Source organism: Saccopteryx bilineata, chromosome 2 (assembly GCF_036850765.1).
Source record: "Saccopteryx bilineata isolate mSacBil1 chromosome 2, mSacBil1_pri_phased_curated, whole genome shotgun sequence".
Lineage (NCBI taxonomy): Eukaryota > Metazoa > Chordata > Mammalia > Chiroptera > Emballonuridae > Saccopteryx > Saccopteryx bilineata.
The window spans coordinates 103,192,776-103,210,064 of NC_089491.1; the positions used below are offsets into that span (position 1 = coordinate 103,192,776).

The window sequence follows — 17,289 nt, forward strand, 5'->3', positions numbered from 1 at the left end:
GACACATGCTACAACATGAATGAACCTTAAGGCCATTATCCTAAGAGAAAGAAGCCAGTCGCAAAGACAAATACTGTAAATTCCATTTATGAGGTATTTAAAATAATCAAATACATAGACACAGAAAACAGAATGGGCCCTGGTCGGTGGCTCAGTGGATAGAGCATCAGCATGGCATGCAGACATCCCAGGTTCAATCCCCAGTCAGGGCACACGGAAGAAGCGACCACCTACTTCTCTGACCCGCCCTCTCTCCCTTCTCTCTCTTTTCCCCTCTCACAGCCAGTGGCTTGTATTGATTCGAGGATAGCTTAGTTGATTCAAGCAGCACAGGCCCCACATGGGGGATGCCAGGTGGATCCAGTCAGGGTGCATGCAGGAGTCTGGGAGTCTGTCTCTCTATCTCCCCTCCTCTAACTTAAGAAGACGAAGAAAAAAAAATGGCCAATGCCAGGGACTACGGGGAGTTGTTCAAGGAAGACAGAGTCACGGATTTATATGGTGAAGAAGCTCAAAAACCTGTGTCACAACAATGTGAATATATGTAACACTACTGAACTATACGTAAAAAATAATTCATGTAGTAAATTTTATGTTATGTTTCTTACAACAAAAAAGTGTGACAGTCTTTGAATGGGTTTTTTACAAATAAATGGATTTGTTAACGCCACACACTGCTCACATAGAACATATCAAGTGTGGCAAAAGTAAGCTTACAGTTGGCATGAAAATTAAATACATCCTGGCCAGATGGCTTGGTTGGTAGAGCATCGTCCTGAAACCTAGAGGTTGCTGGTTCAATCCATAGTCTGGGCACATACAGGAGCAGACTGATGCTCCTGTCTCTCTCTCCCCCTTCCTCCCCTCTTCTCCAAAATCAGTGAGTTAAAAAAAAAATTTATTTTTTTTAAGAAATAAAATTAAATAAAAACACAGGAATCAAGTCTGTGCTTTACATACTCACAACTGTAAACCTAGTTTGCCCCACCCTGTACTGTGTCTGCTGCATTGTGCAGATCTTCCAGACAGTGGTAACTTCAGTGTATGACTGTGAAAGAACAGGAGTAAAACAGCAAGTTCCATCTTGTTATGAAAATAAAACCTGACTGCACAGATCTCCTGAATGAGCTCAGGAGAGCTCACTCTGGGAGCCACTTCCCTGTGCTGTCACAGGCTTTCAGGCTGGCCAACATATTTTCTCTCCACCTTTAGCTTAAGGAAAACAAAATTGTAACTTAGCCTAATACGCTGCCTGAAACAATTTAGCAGGCTTTTCTTACACAGAACCTCATTTTCAGGCTAAAGTACCATAGGGGATATGATAACTGGCTATTAGTTAAACTAGGCACATGGTGCTGCTGGTTTGCAGAGACCTTTGGGTTTCCTCTGCTGCACTGCTGTTCTGTTTGCAGACACTGGCAATCTATGTCTGTGGTCGGAAACTACAATGGTCCAGAAGTACAAAGAAAAACACTAAGTAACCCTTAATCCCACCACCCGAGATACATATTTTGGTTTTATCTTTTTTAATCAAGATTAAAAAAAAATAACTAACATGATTAACACACAGGTCATGCAGCAAAATGTAGGCAACTTCAAATGAGCTAGGAATCTTGGGCATACAGACTAAACCTCAGGGTCAGAAAAAAAGATGCATGATAATTCATATAAAGGTGTAGATAATGTTTTTTAAGCCCCAAAGTCATCAATGTGGGAAACAGACTGATGTCAAGATTGAGAGGAACTGGAGGGTGTGCCTCAGGAGGAAGAGTAAAGGTGTGCAGTTGCACTTAGATGATGTTAAAAATGCCAAAGATTTCTATTACACAATGAGTTACTTTTGGGAACAATATAAAAAACAAAAACTGAACTATGCTTAAGTAGTACAAATAAAGACTTACCAACATTTGCTACCTAAAGGGAAGATCAACAAAAACTTGCCACTCTGGAAAAGAACTTGCTGGGGTGAATGCGCATCCCCAGGAGACAATGGCAGAAACAACGGGGCAGGGGACTGGGTAAGCTAAACTTCCTCCCTTGACAGACAATGTGACCCCAAGAGCTCTACCCCCAAGCCCAGACCTGCTGAGGTGATGTTTGTTCACTGCACAGGCTTTTAAAGACAGTCTCAAAAGCACAAACAAGCATTCAGCAATAGCAGCACCACACTGTGACAGCAGAAACACATTTCCAAGTTCATACTCTGAGGAAAGACATTAATTTGTCTGTAGCCTACTAATCTTAAAAATATTTTATTTTTAAAATAAAATCAGTCATGCCCTGGCCAGGTAGGTCAGTTTGGTTAGAGCATTGTCCCGACACACCAAAGGTGCAGGTTCAGTCCACGGTCAGGGCACAAGAATCAACCAATGAATGCAAGAATAAGGGGAACTACTAATCAATGTTTCTCTTTCACTCTCTCTCCCCCCTTCCTCTCTTTCTAGAATCAATCAGTAAGTAATTTTAAAAAAAGTAAAATCAGTCATCATTATTTATTGACACCTTATGCCTTAAGGTATTTAAATTATGCAAGGCAAAACCAATATTGTATGACTTTTTTTAAAAGGGCTACTTATTTCCACAAATATTGTGCAAATAAACCCTAAGAAATTTATTATAAAGTTCACATTTTGGTTGCTTAGATTTTGGCTGAGAGTGCAATAATCATTTATGTAACAACACACAAGGAAAGATACATTTCACACAATATTCTAAAATTGTGCAAGGTTTCTCCTAGCTATTATAATCCAATAAAATAAATGTACATGATATTTGAGCTAATGAGAAATATTCTTACCCATCAAAGCACAGATAAACTGTGAGCAAACATCAGAGAAACAACCATATTAAGTTATTAGGTTGTAAACTTCGTGCAGAACAATTCTGTACAGATTTGTATCCTCCAATTTCTTAAACTATAGCTTTTGAACAAGTACTTATCAATTTTTGTGGTATTAATCAACTGATTTGTTTACATACAGAGTAGTTGTGCTCCAAAAAAAAATCAATAATACAAAATAATCAGAAAGCATCCATTTCAATAATTATTTTAAAGCATATAAATGCAGAAATAGTTAAGAGAACTTACCAACTCTATCAGGGAGGACTTCAAGCGCAGAAACTCTTTCATCTTTATTAAGTTCTAGTCCATAAACACAGTCAAATCCATCGTATTTTATAAGATACAAAGAAGGGTTTACAGGCACCTGGTCCAGAACGGTTCCTTTCCACTGGGTGACAGGGCCACTCCCCTCTTTCCACCCATGCTGAATCCTGCAGCCGACGATGTTCCGCCGAGGCTGGGACACAGGCTTGCTTGGCCCCACGCTGCTCCGGTGTTTTCTGTATTCACACACATGCACACGTAAGGTATCAGCTCAAAGGTACACACCACTAGACTCAACACAGCTGCTATTAGCTGGCATGTTCACTAGACAGCCCCAATTGCTAACTAACTATGCTGCCGCTCTCAGGCAACCCCATGGCATTCCAGAAGACTCACAGGTGGGCCCTGCCCCACTGCCATATGTGTTTGTGCTGGGTTGGCAGTAGGAGCTTCTTGTGACCCCCAACTGTGGACACGCAGAAAAACTCAACTAGTCAGCAGCAACTCAAGCCCCAACATTATAAGCATCAATTTTTCAGCTGAGTTTCCTAATATAATCAGCTCACAACTGTCACAGTTAATCAAAGAAAGACACATGCATTAGGCTTTATAAAATATAAATAAATCCATTTCTAGTAAAAAAAAAAATGTCTATTCAATTTAATCCATTCTAATGCTCACATAATTTTACCCCATCCCACTACTTAAACAGTAAAAATAAACTAGACATTGAACTTTATTCTTAAATTGGAGTCCAGAATGGCTATATCCATACATTATCCATCATTCCTTCTCTAAATAACATGTATCTTTAAACACTTATATTTGTGACAAATACTTACATATTAAAAATTATTGGAGCAACACCAAAATACAATCTTTCTGGATTATTAACGATTGAAAATTTTACATAGTGTTTACAAATAATATACCTGGCCCTTGACATCAGGGAAAAAAGTCTTTGTTTCACCCAGATATCCAAAGATATCCAAAGGGTTAAGATTTAACCTGAACACAAGCTGAAGCCAAAGCCATGCTGGTCCTGGACGCTGCTCTATGCAGAATGAGAAAATGTAGACACAGAAAAGAATTCCCTCCCACACTCTTGGGGCATAAAGCCCTCAGCTGGTACACCACAATTAAAGGTGATGAACAACTGCATAAACACAAGTAAAATTAACAATTTATTGTAGGCTGTAATGGATAAAACTACAAATATATATATATATATATATTTTTTTTTTTTTTAAATAGACAGTTTGGTAAATTTAGTGAGTTTTATGAAACAGAAATAAGTGACAGCAAACCATTAGCCCTGCCTTGATGAGGCCTGAAATTTTACCTAATCAAGATGAGGAGCACTATTTGGAGAACACTCCAGAAAAAACTCCCATCAGACCAAAAAAGGTTCAAGAGGCTTCATGCGGACCTTGAGGAGCCCAGGAAAGGCCAGAGCTTCCCCAGCCTCAAGGCTCTGCAACCACGCAGAAGGCAGAGCCAACAAAAAGGAGGCACAGCTGGGGACACCCGAAATGAGGACAGGGCCACAGAATAAAGGAAAGAGGGACTCAGAGGCTGAGGGCAAGGCACAAAGAAGGCAGACCTCAAAGGTATGACCAATACTACTCAAGGGCTTTCTGCTCTTCCTGGTGGAGAGACAAACAGGTCTTCCTGCTCAGTGCCAGGCGCAACCCTAAAGGAGTATGATAAAGGTCAGAGTGGATGGATTTGACTGTACTGGGAGTCTGGTCACCAGGGCTGCTTTGAACTCTAGCAAAGTGGGTATTGTCACTGTCACTGACCTCAGCTACACAGTCTACACATTCCAGTATGGAATCCACCCATGGCAAGTTCAAAAGTACAGTCAATGCTGAGAAAGGGAAGCTTGTCATCAATAGAAAGTTCATCTCCATCTTCCAGGATTAAGATCCCACCAATATCAGATGGGGCGATGCTGGTACTAAGTACACTGTGGCACCCATGGCGTCTTCACTACCTTCGAGAGGTCTGGGGCTCACCTGAAGGGTGGAACCAATAGGGTCATCATTTCTACCCTTTCTGTGGATGCCCCCCTGTTTGTGATGGGTGTGCACCATGACCAGTATGACACTCCCTCAAGGTTATCAGCAATGCCACTTGCACCATCAACTGCTGGGCCCCCTGGTCAAAGTCAACCATAACTTTGGCATTGTGGAAGGACTCATGACCACAGTCCACAGCATCACTGCCACCCAGAAGACCATGGATGACACCTCCCCCCCCCCGGGAAGCTATGGCATGGGGGCCAAGAAACTGCCCAGACATCATCTCTGCTTCTAGTGGTGCTGCCAAGGCTGTGGGCAAGGTCAACCCTGAGCTGAATGGGAAGCTCACTGGCATGGCCTTCGTGTCCCCACCTGAACATGTCAGCTGTGGATCTGACCTGCCACCAGGAGAAAGCTGCCAAATACGATGACATTAAGAGGATGGTGAAACCTGACCTGTGGTGGCGCAGTGGATAAAGCATTAACGTGGAATGATGAGGTCACTGGTTCGAAACCTCAGGCTTGCCTGGTCAAGGCATATACGAGAAGCAACTACTACAAGGTGATGACTCCTGCCTATCCCCCCCCCTTCTCACTCCTCTCCCTAAAATCAGTAAGTAAACTATTTTTAGAAAAAGGAGGGGGAGAAATAGGCATCAGAGGGATCTTATAGGTCAGGGGTCCCCAAACTTTTTACACAGGGGGCCAGTTCACTGTCCCTCAGACCACTGGAGGGCCAGACTATAAAAAAAACTATAAACAAATCCCTATGCACACTACACATATCTTATTTTAAAGTAAAAAAACAAAACAGGAACAAATACAATATTTAAAATAAAGAACAAGTAAATTTAAATCAACCAACTGACCAGTATTTCAATGGGAACTATGCTCCTCTCACTGACCACCAATGAAAGAGGTGCCCCTTCTAGAAGTGCGTTGGGGGCCGCATTTGGCCCGCGGGCCGTAGTTTGGGGACCCCTGTTATAGGTCTTACTGGGCCACAATGAGGACCAGGTTGTCTCCTGTGACTTTAGCAGTGACACAACTCCTCCATCTTTGATGCTTGGGCTGGCGTTTCCTCAATGACCACTTTGTCAGGCTCATTTCCTGGTAGGACAATTAATTTGGCTACAGAGTGGTTGATCTTAGGGTCCACATGGCCTCCAAAGAATAAAAACCTCCTGGACCACCAGCCCCAGTGAGAGGAAGAGAGGCTCTCAGCTACTCGGGAGTCCTTGCTCCTAAGAGATCTCTCAACACACTGAGAATCCCCTGACCTCCACAGCTTCTGTTCCAAACCCTGAAAAGGAGGAGCTTAGGGAATCTTACTTGTAATGTATCATCAATAAAGTTCACTGCACCCAGTAGAGGCGGGGGAAGGGAGGAAGACTATTCAAAGGTTCTATATTAAGTATGCCAAAGGAAAGCAGACAGTGGTATGCTCTGTAGAGGCGACAGCTAACCTTCTCGTGCACGGGCACAAAGTGGAGGATCATGGTGGAACCAACACAAGACAATACTGTGACAACCAGAAAAATGCACCAACAGGCAATGGAGGTCAACCCAAAACACATGCCCACAAGGCAGAGGAAACCACCCCCTAACAGTAAGCACACAACAGAGGCCATGAAGGACAGTCTCTCGTAAGAAACAAGACCTGAGAAAGAGCAGGCATGGTTTAGGAAAAAGGCAGCATTTGAAATTTTTTCAAAAATGAAGACTAAACTAGAGAAACAGAAGAAACAGACGCCATGGGGTAAGTGAGGCAAACAGATGATGAAAAACAGGCAGATGGGGCAAAAAGAAATTAAGAAACGGTGACATATAAATGTCAGTTTGTATATTAACAGAATCACCCAAAACCTAAAAATCAAAGAAACAGAATATTAAAATAATTGAAGAAAAACTTTCTGAAATAAAAGACTTAAATGTACAAACGACCCCTAGGAGAGCTGACCCAGAACTACTGACATGAAAACATTCTAGTAGCACAAATGTACTTTAAAGAAAATAACATCTTTTGGGCACCCAGGCAGAAGAACTGCATGACATGTAAGGGAAAGAAAAGCATACTGTGACAGCAACACCATGTGCCACAAGAAAATGCAGTGACAAACAAGGTTCTCAGGGGGAAAAAATGTAGTCAAAGATTTTATAATCAGCCAAGAATTCTATCCTGACCTCATAGTAAAAGGCCATGAACAACGGTGTGAACATGTGAGAACTTGGGGGACACTGTTATCACAGAAACTTCCTACAGAAGTTACAGGACAGTGTCAGATAAATAATGAAAGAATGCGTGGGACCTATACACCTGCAGATCCGTTGCGGGGACAGAGAAACAGAACAGCGTGGAACTTCTCTGCTCTGACAACAGGAGGGGAGAGAAGAACACGTAAAGCAGAAGCAGCCCAGTATGAGCAGGAATAAACAATTGACATTCAATGAAGAGAGCATAAATTCAATACTGATCACGTGAAGGAACCAAGCTCTATCATCGGGAAATTAAGTGAGTAACAGACTCTGCAATGTAAACCTCACTGGGGAGAAAAAAGCTTAATGAGTACTATCAAGTCTGTAACTTGTAAATATGAATAACACTCAAACGTGACCCAAAGAAAGTGAAATCCAAGATCTTTTCAGAATCCCTGGGAATGTGCCACTACCTCCAATCAGCCCTCTGTGGACAATGACTGGTGACAGTACCATTCCTTTAGAATACATAAGTTTTTATTACTGTTTCTCATCAGAGAAAATCAATTTCCTACCTGCTGATCTCAGCCTAGCGATTCACTTCACGAGGGACACAGATCAGCTTCCCTCACAGCAGAGGCAGAAGCTGGCTCCTACCCTTATTGAACTCAGCCCCAGGGACCAGCGTACGACTCACAACTAAAATTATAAGCAATGCAGCATCTTCACTAGTAGGATGGTTAATTTTAATGTCAACTTGGCTGAGCCACAGTGCTCAGGTCATTACTCTACATTTTCATTTTCTGTGGGGGATTTTGGTAGAGAAACAATGTGTATATCAGCAGACTGTCCTCCATAGTGTAGGTGGGCCATGTCCAATCAGTTGAACGCTGAATAAAAAAGTATTCTCCCAGGAAGAAGCAATTCCACCTTCCAACTGCAATGCCAGCTCTTCCCTGGGTCTCTAATCACGATGCACACACTCCTGTGCACGTGCACTGGTGCTCTGGAGGGCAGGCACTCATGACAACCAGAGAAAGGCTCTGTCCTAGACGCAGACATGGAATTCCTACTACCATGATGCTGAACAAAACCTATGAGCTATTGCCACATGGGAGCAGAAAGGGGCAACTGGCAGCCCAGGCAGTGGCTGTCTCGCTTGGCTATCCCTCCCTTCTGCACTCATCAGGAGCATCCTTCTGCAATGCACAACTGGCTCTTGAACAGCAGGACATTGATGGAAAGTTCCTTTAATCACCACATTCAGAATAGCAAGTTTTCTTCTCACTCACCTGCAGGTTTGTCCAAGGCTCTCTCTACCTCCTCAGAGCTTTAGAAAGGACTCAAATATGGCTCGTGGGCACTTCCTTCAATTGGCTCCTATATTCTCGTTAGTTCTGAATACACAACCACCCTTTCTTTTGCATGGATTTTTTCATCCTCACTTTCAGGGAATTTTAATTAACTTCTGCTGTAGGAAGGAACATGCTTAAGTCGATCCTAACATCCTGTTTTGTGTTTGCAATGTTTTCATGACCTCACCCCTCTCTTCCTTTAGCTGTACTACACTTAGAACAAGTGAGGTTTCTCTGCACCAAATAAAGCTTCTAATGAAAGCAACAAATCTTATTTCTAAGCATAGAGCAATTGCCTCTAACCTTCAAAATATCAAATTTAAACCTACATTTTTTTAGACCCTGGCCGGTTTGCTCAGTGGTAGAGCGTCGGGCTGGCGTGCAGAAGTCCCAGGTTAGATTCCCGGCCAGGGCACACAGGAGAAGCGCCCATCTGCTTCTCCACCCCTCCCCCTCTCCTTCCTCTCTGTCTCTCTCTTCCCTTCCTGCAGCGGGGCTCCATTGGAGCAAAGATGGCCCGGGAGCTGGGGATGGCTCCTTGGCCTCTGCCCCAGGCGTTGGAGTGGCTCTGGTCGGCAGAGCGTCACCCCCTGGTGGGCAGAGCGTTGCCCCTGGTGGGCGTGCCAGGTGGATCCCGGTGGGGTGCATGCGGGAGTCTGTCTGACTGTCTCTCCCCGTTTCCAGCTTCAAAAAAATACAAAAAAAAAAACCCTACATTTTTTAAAATTAAATTTAATGGGGTTACATTGATCAGTAAGAGTATACAGAGATTTCAGGTGAACCTCTCCATGACATTTGAATTCCTGATTATGTTCTATGCCCATCACCCAAAGTCAATCCTTTTCCGTAACCATATACTGTCCCCCCCTTTTTAAAATTAAATTTAAAGCAGTGACATTGATAAATCAGGGTACATATGTTGAGAGAAAACATCTCCAGATTATTTTGACATTTGATTGTGCTGTATACCCCTCCCCCAAAGTCAAATTGTCTTGTCACCTTCTATCTGGTTTTCTTTGTGCCCCTCCCCTCCTGTTGCCATCACATTCTTGTTCATCTCTCTGAGTCTCATTTTTATGTCCCATCTATATATGGATTCATATAGTTCTTAGTTTTATCTGATTTACTTATTTCACTCCGTATGATGTTATCAAGGTCCATCCATGTTATTGTAAATGATCCAATGTCGTCATTTCTTATGGCTGAGTAGTATTCCATAGTATATATGTACCAAAGCTTTTTAATCCACTCATTCTCTGACGGACACTTGGGCTGTTTCGAGATCTTTGCTATTGTGAACAATGCTGCCACAAACATGGGGGTGCATTTCTCCTTTTGGAGCAGTTCTATGGTGTCCTTGGGGTATATTCCTAAAAGTGGGATAGCTGGGTCAAAAGGCAGTTCGATTTTCAGTTTTTTGAGGAATCTCCATACTGTTTTCCACAGTGGCTGCACCAGTCTGCATTCCCACCAGCAGTGCAGGAGGGTTCCCTTTTCTCACATCCTCGCCAGCACTTATTCTGTGTTGTTTTGTTGATAAGCGCCATTCTGACTGGTGTGAGGTGATAACTCATTGTGGTTTTAATTTGCATTTCTCTAATGATTAGTGATGTTGAGCATTTTTTCATATGTCTATTGGCCATCTGTATGTCCTCTTTGGAGAAGTGTCTATTCATTTCTTTTGCCCATTTTTGGATTGGATTGTTTGTCTTCCTGGTATTAAGTTTTACAAGTTCTTTATACACTGTCCCCTCTTAATGTCCCCTTAGTCCCCTCCCCTGGATAGCCACTTCAGTTTTAACTGTGTCCATGAGTCTCAATTCTATATTCCACCTACTAAAATCAACAGGAAGTCAAAACAAACATTTTCCCTTTCCCAGACCAAGCAATACTAAAAATAAAAAATTCTTAGTCAAAAAAGAAGTAAAGCCTGACCTGTGGTGGCACAGTGGATAAAGCGTTGACCTGGAAATGCTGAGGTTGCCGGTTCGAAACCCTGGGCTTGCCTGGTCAAGGCACATATGGGAGTTGATGCTTCCAGCTCCTCCCCCGTTCTCTCTCTCTGTCTCTCTCTCTCTTTCTGTCTCTCCCTCTCTCTTTCTGTCTCTCCCTCTCCTCTCTAAAATGAACAAATAAAAAGAAGTAAAGCCTGACCAGGCGGTGGCGCAGTGGATAGAGCGTCAGACTAGAATGCGGAAGACCCCAGTTCGAGACCCCGAAGTCGCCAGCTTGGGCACGAGCTTATCTGGTTTGAGCAAAAGCTCACCAGCTTGGACCCAAGGTAGTTGGCTCAAGCAAGGGGTTACTCGGTCTGCGGTCTGCTGAAGGCCCGCGGTCACAGCACATGTGAGAAAGCAATCAATGAACAACTAAGGTGTTGCAACGCGCAACAAAAAACTAATGATTGATGCTTCTCATCTCTCCGTTCCTGTCTGTCTGTCTGTCCCTGTCTATCCCTCTCTCTGACTCTCTGTCTCTGTAAAGAAAAAAAAAGAATTCCTATCATGATCCTCATCTGAAACACCTGTGTGTCTGGTATCCACCAAGGCCTGGCCTTAGGGGGAGAAAAAAGTAAAAATTTAAAAAGCAAATACAGTAGCACATAGCAACCCCACTTGGCCACTTTCATTCACCACATTGTTGAAATTTAGACTTTTGTTCTGAATTGTTGTATTTCATTTTGCTACTATCTTAAATTTTTTTTTTCTTTTAAGCGAGAGAAAGGGTGGCAGAGATAGACTCCCGCATGTGCCCCAACCGGGACCCACCTGGCAAGCCCCATTTGGGGCCAATGCTTGAATCAGTCGAGCTATCCTCAGTGCCCAGGGCTGACGCTTGAACCAATGGAATCATTGGCTGTGAGAGGTGAAGAGGGAGCGAAGGGGGAAAGGGAGAAGAGAAGCAGGTGGTCGCTTCTCCTGTGTGCCCTGACCAGGGATTGACCCAAGATGACTGCATGTGGGGCCTACATGCTATCCACTGAGCCAACAGGCCAGGGGCCTATTTTAAAAATTATTTTAAACAGTGCCTTATTACAAATAATAAAAGGATTTTTTGTTGTTTTTTTCCTTAATTTTTTCATGTATTTTCTTCCTGTGTCTAATTTTGTCTTTCTGATTAATCAGATAGGGTTCATGGATTCAAACTCTAAATTCTTGCAAGAATCAAAATATTATTTTGCCCTCATCCCTAAATAACCTAAGAATACAAGTGAGGTCCCAAAACCTTTCCTTCAGCACTTGTTCATTTTCTTGTATCTCCCAGTTACAGACAACTGATGCCAGTCTGATCCTCGCTCCTCTAAGGGGAACCTGATCTTCTCTTTGAGCTGCTCTTAAGAATTTTCTTTGTTCCTCGATTCTGAAATGCCACCAGAACTTGTGCTGTGTTTTTAGTGGCCCCTCAATAGCACTTGGCCAACCTAAAGAGAGCTGTGCAAAATCACCTGTGATAGTCACTATTTCCCTCCTCTGTCTCCTTTGGAAACTCGAGATGAATGAATGCTGGTGCCTCAGATCTATTCATCCTGTGACTCAATTTCCCTCTCACATTGTTGTTCAAGAACTCCTCAGCTCCACTGCTCTTGAATTAGGTGAAAGGGATAGGTCTGAAATTCAGCCTATCTATTGAGTATCCATATGGTATTTTTAATTTCTACAACTTGTTTCCTTATCTTATCTTGATCCATTTTTCTTTTTCATGAACATGGCACTGACCATGAAGAGCATGTTCACATCCTTTCCTGACTTCCTAGAGGAACTCTGAGGGTTGGCCTTCTGTGCTGGGCCTGGAGCTATCTGAGGGGGGGTTGCTCACATTTGTTAGCTGTCCTGGTCTATGCAGGACTCCCTTCATGCTGTCAGTGTTCCTCGGGTAACTGGTGACTCCTGATGTCACATATAAAATACCAGGTGAGGTCAGGTGTCCATGGCTATGGTGTTCTTCAGGCCAGGCCAATTGCAGTTTCTAAGGAAGAGCGGCAGGAGCGAATCAGGGAGGCAGGTGAACACCGGCTGGTGAGGTGGGTGCTTGTCATGACAACGATGGCAGTCACAGCCAGCCTTTGCAGTCTCTGGCCTAAACAGTAGGGGCCTAGCGTCAGTATACACTTTTTGGAGGTCTTCCTTTTCAGTTCAGAGTGGCTGTGAGGTCCTCAGCTTAGCTTGGTTTATAGAATCTGCCCCACTGCTTTGTACCATTCAAAGATTTCTCAGTATCTAGTCTGCTGGTGAGACAACCTTTCTGTATCAGTTATAACGAGAGCTGCGAAGTCTGGGGAATTATTTGTGTAAATTATGGCGAAGTGCTATTTGCTATCAGCTTATAGGATAGACACAGCCCTCCTGGTAAACAGTCTGGCACTCCATTGTCCCAGGGATTCCACATCCAGGAAATTCACCAAATGACAACGGATGAGCTCGAACATACAGCTACCGTGCTGCTCCGAGCGGTCTTTGTAACAAGACACTGTAGACAAACTGCCCCACAACAGGTCGCACTGATTCAGTGACTAACAGTGTACCATTATAATGAAATAACTACACAGTGACTAAAATCACAGAAAAGAGTTTAAAGACATTTTAAATACCCACAAATGAAAAAAATGTGACCGCATGAAAAACTTCATACAATTATACATTCAGGTATCTAAAAAAACTTTTAAAATATGCACTTTAAATTATTTTTTTTTAATTTTTTATTTATTCATTTTAGAGAGGAGAGGGAGAGACAGAGAGAGAGAAGGGGGGAGGAGCAGGAAGCATCAACTTCCATATGTGCCTTGACCAGGCAAGCCCAGGGTTTCGAACCGGCAACCTCAGCATTTCCAGGTCGACGCTTTATCCACTGCGCCACCACAGGTCAGGCCCACTTTAAATTATTAACAATAATCTCTAAATGATGGCATTAAAAATAATTAAGTTGCCTGACCAGGCGATGGCACAGTGGATAGAGTGTCGGCCTGGGACACAAAGGACCCAGGTTCAAAACCTCAAGGTCGCTGGCTTAAGCACAAATTCATCTGGCTTGAGCACAGGCTCACTCACTTGAGCCTGGGATCAGACATGATCCCATGGTCGCTGGCTTGAGCCGAAGGTCACTGGCTTGAGCAAGGGGTCACTGGCTCAGCTGTAGCCCCCAGTCAAGGCACATGAGAGAGATTCAATGAACAACTAAGGTGCCACAATGAAGAAATGATGCTTCTCATCTCTTGCCCTTCCTGTCTGTCCCTATCTGTCCCTCTCTGTCTCTCTCGCTTAAAAAAAAAAAAAAGAAATTATATTATCATGTTCTGTGTCTACCTATCATCTTGTGTCTACCTATGTTTTCAAATTTTTCTACAAGTACTTAAGTATTTCACTTTTATAGGCAGATAAAACACAATTTTTAATTACTGATAGATTAATGCAGTGAATGTCCCAATTCTACAAGGAAATATATATAAAGACAAATTTATGTATTTGAATGCTATCAATTCCATATTTTTTTTCCCCACTGCCTTGTTTTAGTCAAAGATAATTCTACTTTTAGAAAATAATTTTACTAGGTCTAAAACAACATCTAATATAGATATCATTCTTTTCCAATCTGTTTAATAAAACTTACTTTGACTGAAAGGTAGAGGCAACAAAAATACTTTTAACCCCAATGAACTCTAAAGGTAAAATGAGTTATTAAAGTAAAATACTTTATAAAATCATTAGTCAACTTTCTGACTATTGGGCCCAGATGCCCTTGCTGCCACCATTTATAAAGTATTTAAAAATAAGTTCTTCCAACAAGCATCTAAATTGAAGACAAGATTTAGAACATCCCTAAATAACAAGTAATAAAATATCTAATAATGAGCAATGTTGATTATTACTGAAGCTGGGCTACAAGGTACAGTACTTTTATCTATAAATTTTTCCTATTAGAAAGTTAAAAATTATATAATAAACAAGTCCTTACATTTTACTTTCATTTCTAATTGCTAATTTAGATTTTAAGAGCAACAAAAAAAACCTTGAATAAAAGTTAAAGCTGACTTTAGTTCAGAGACTACACAGAGGCTACACCAGAACATATCAGATCATGTGGAGCAGGTGGGACACCTGGTCGTCTCTGGGCTACGCATCTAAAAGCAGCACAAATAGAAACAGATTACAGCTTTAAAGTAACTTACTTTTAACAACATCAAATCTTTTTCTTTAAAGAATTTATTAATTTTTTTTGAGAGAGAGAGAGGAGGAAGGGAGGAGACAGCGGGGGGGGGGGGGAGGGATCATCAACTTGTAGTAGATGCTTCTTGTGTGCCTTGACCATGCAAGCCTGAGGTTTTGAACCGCCAACCTTAGCATTACAGGTCAACACTCTACTCACTGCACTACCATAGGTCAGGTGTAAATAACATTTTAATCTAAAATGGGGACTCCTTGAATATGGTGACTTTGTTGTATTTTTTTTGGGGGGGGGTATTTTTCCTAAGTGAGAAGCAGGGAGACAGACTCCCATATGCGCCCAACTGGGATCTACCCGGCATGCCACCAGGGAGCGATGCTCGGCCCCTCCAATCCGTTGCTTCATTGAAACCGGAGCCATTCCAGCACCTGAGACAGCAGCCATGGAGCTGTCCTCAGCACCCAGGCCAACTTTGCTCCAATGGAGCCTTGGCTGCAAGAGGGGAAGAGATAAAGAGGAAGGAGAGGAAGAGGGGTGGAGAAGCAGATGGACGCTTCTCCTGTGTGCCCTGGCTGGGAATCAAACCCGGGAATACCACACACCGGGCCGATGCTCTACCACTGAGCCAACCATTCAGGGCTATTGTATGTATTTTTAACAGCCTTCAAATCTCATGTACTCTTCCCAGAAAAGAAACTAAAACGTTCTTAACTACCACCTACCAGGTAGTCCAATGGTTGGCAAACTGCAGCTCACGAGCCACATGTGGCTCTTTGGCCCCTTGAGTGTGGCTCTTCCACAAAATACCACGTGCGGCCAGACCAGGCAGTGGCACAGTAGATAGCGCATCGAACTGGGATGCAGAAGACCCAGGTTCAAGACCCCGAGGTCACCAGCTTGGGCGCGGGCTCATCTGGTTTGAGCAAAGCTCACCAGCTTGGACCCAAGGTCACTGGCTTGAGCAAGGGGTTACTCAGTCTGCTGTAGCCCCATGGTCAAGGCACATGTGAGAAAGCAATCAATGAACAACTAAAGCGCCACAACAAAAAACTGATGATTGATGCTTCTCATCTCTCTCTGTTCCTGTCTGTCTGTCCCTATCTATCCCTATCTCTGACTCTCTCTCTGTCAAAATAATAATAATAATAATAATACCATGTGCGGGCACTACCGCGTTAAGGAATGTACCTACCTATATAGTTTATTTAAAAAATTTGGCTCTCGGCCCTGGCGGGTTGGCTCAGTGGTAGAGCATCAGCCTGGCGTGGAGTCCCGGGTTTGATTCCCGGCCAGGGCACACAGGAGAAGCACCCATCTGCTTCTCCACCCATCCCCCTCTCCTTCCTCTCTGTCTCTCTCTTCCCCTCCCGCAGCCGAGGCTCCACTGGAGCAAAGATTGCCTGGGCGCTGAGGATGGCTCTGTGGCCTCTGCCTCAGGCACTAGAGTGGCTCTGGTTGCAACAGAGCGACGCCCCAGATGGGCAGAGCATTGCCCCCTGGTGGGCGTGCTGGGTGGATCCCGGTCGGGTGCATGCGGGAGTCTGTCTGACTGCCTCCCTGTTTCTGGCTTCGGAAAAATACAAAAAAAAAAAAATTTTGGCTCTCAAAAGAAATTTCAATCGTTGTACGTTGATATTTGACTCTGTTAACTAATCAGTTTGCCGAGCACTGAGGTAGTTAATAAACAGCAATACTGCACACAAACACCAAGACACCTCATTCAGCCCAAGCCATTTGAAATTACAGCCCAGTGCAAGTAACACGATGCTCTACATCACATCCCAAACAATTCAAGGATAAAAGAGAAACCAGAATTAAACAGTGGCCACCACTTTCCTTGTTTCTTGTCTCCAGAAACAAATACTTCCTGGAGAAAAATAATACAAAGATTAAAAAGCATGAAAGCATGGGGCTCCACTGGGTATTAACCAATAGTTGTCCTGACGGCCAACAGCTCTGCCCAGTGTTAGCAGGAGGAGGTGGTTACTGAGGGTGCAACATCTCCCACCTTCCACTGTAGCAGCTGTGTGTTCTGAGTTCTCCAATGAGCCTGAGATCTCAGCCTGGTTATGGCACAGGGCTTCTAGCACCCGGGCCACGCACGCCGTCCCCTGCAGAGACGGTGCAGGAAGAGCCTGCTCCACTTAGGGGAGTGGATAGGGAACAAAGGTTCCAAGTTGCCCCAAGGGCCACTGCATCTATTGACCCAGCATCACAGCTTGGGCAGTGCTGACTCAGAACAAACCCTAATTCCCTATGCAACCCAAGTTCCTAAAAGGGTAAACTGAGAGTGGAAATATTCTGCTCACAAAAATTAGGGGATATTTTATCGCTTCATATTCATTTTGAAGTAACCCCTAATTTTTGTGAGCAGTATATTTATGTACTTTGTTCAATGCTATAAGTAAGTTCTGAAAGTATCATTCTAATTATTGTCATCAAGAAGAAA

The 17,289-nt window shown here is 43.3% G+C and overlaps 1 protein-coding gene and 1 pseudogene across 4 annotated transcripts in view; one reads left to right on the forward strand and one right to left on the reverse strand.

The window, feature by feature from the left end:
- Positions 1-17,289, reverse strand: part of SPIN1 (spindlin 1) — an 87,808-nt gene that overhangs the window by 9,963 nt on the left and 60,556 nt on the right. For all 4 annotated transcript variants that reach the window (XM_066257552.1, XM_066257554.1, XM_066257555.1 and 1 more), the window contains one exon: positions 3,089-3,342. In XM_066257552.1, the coding sequence (XP_066113649.1) occupies positions 3,089-3,342 (254 nt within the window). The remainder of the gene's footprint in view (positions 1-3,088; positions 3,343-17,289) is intronic.
- LOC136322905 (glyceraldehyde-3-phosphate dehydrogenase-like) lies at positions 4,620-6,307 on the forward strand (annotated as a pseudogene).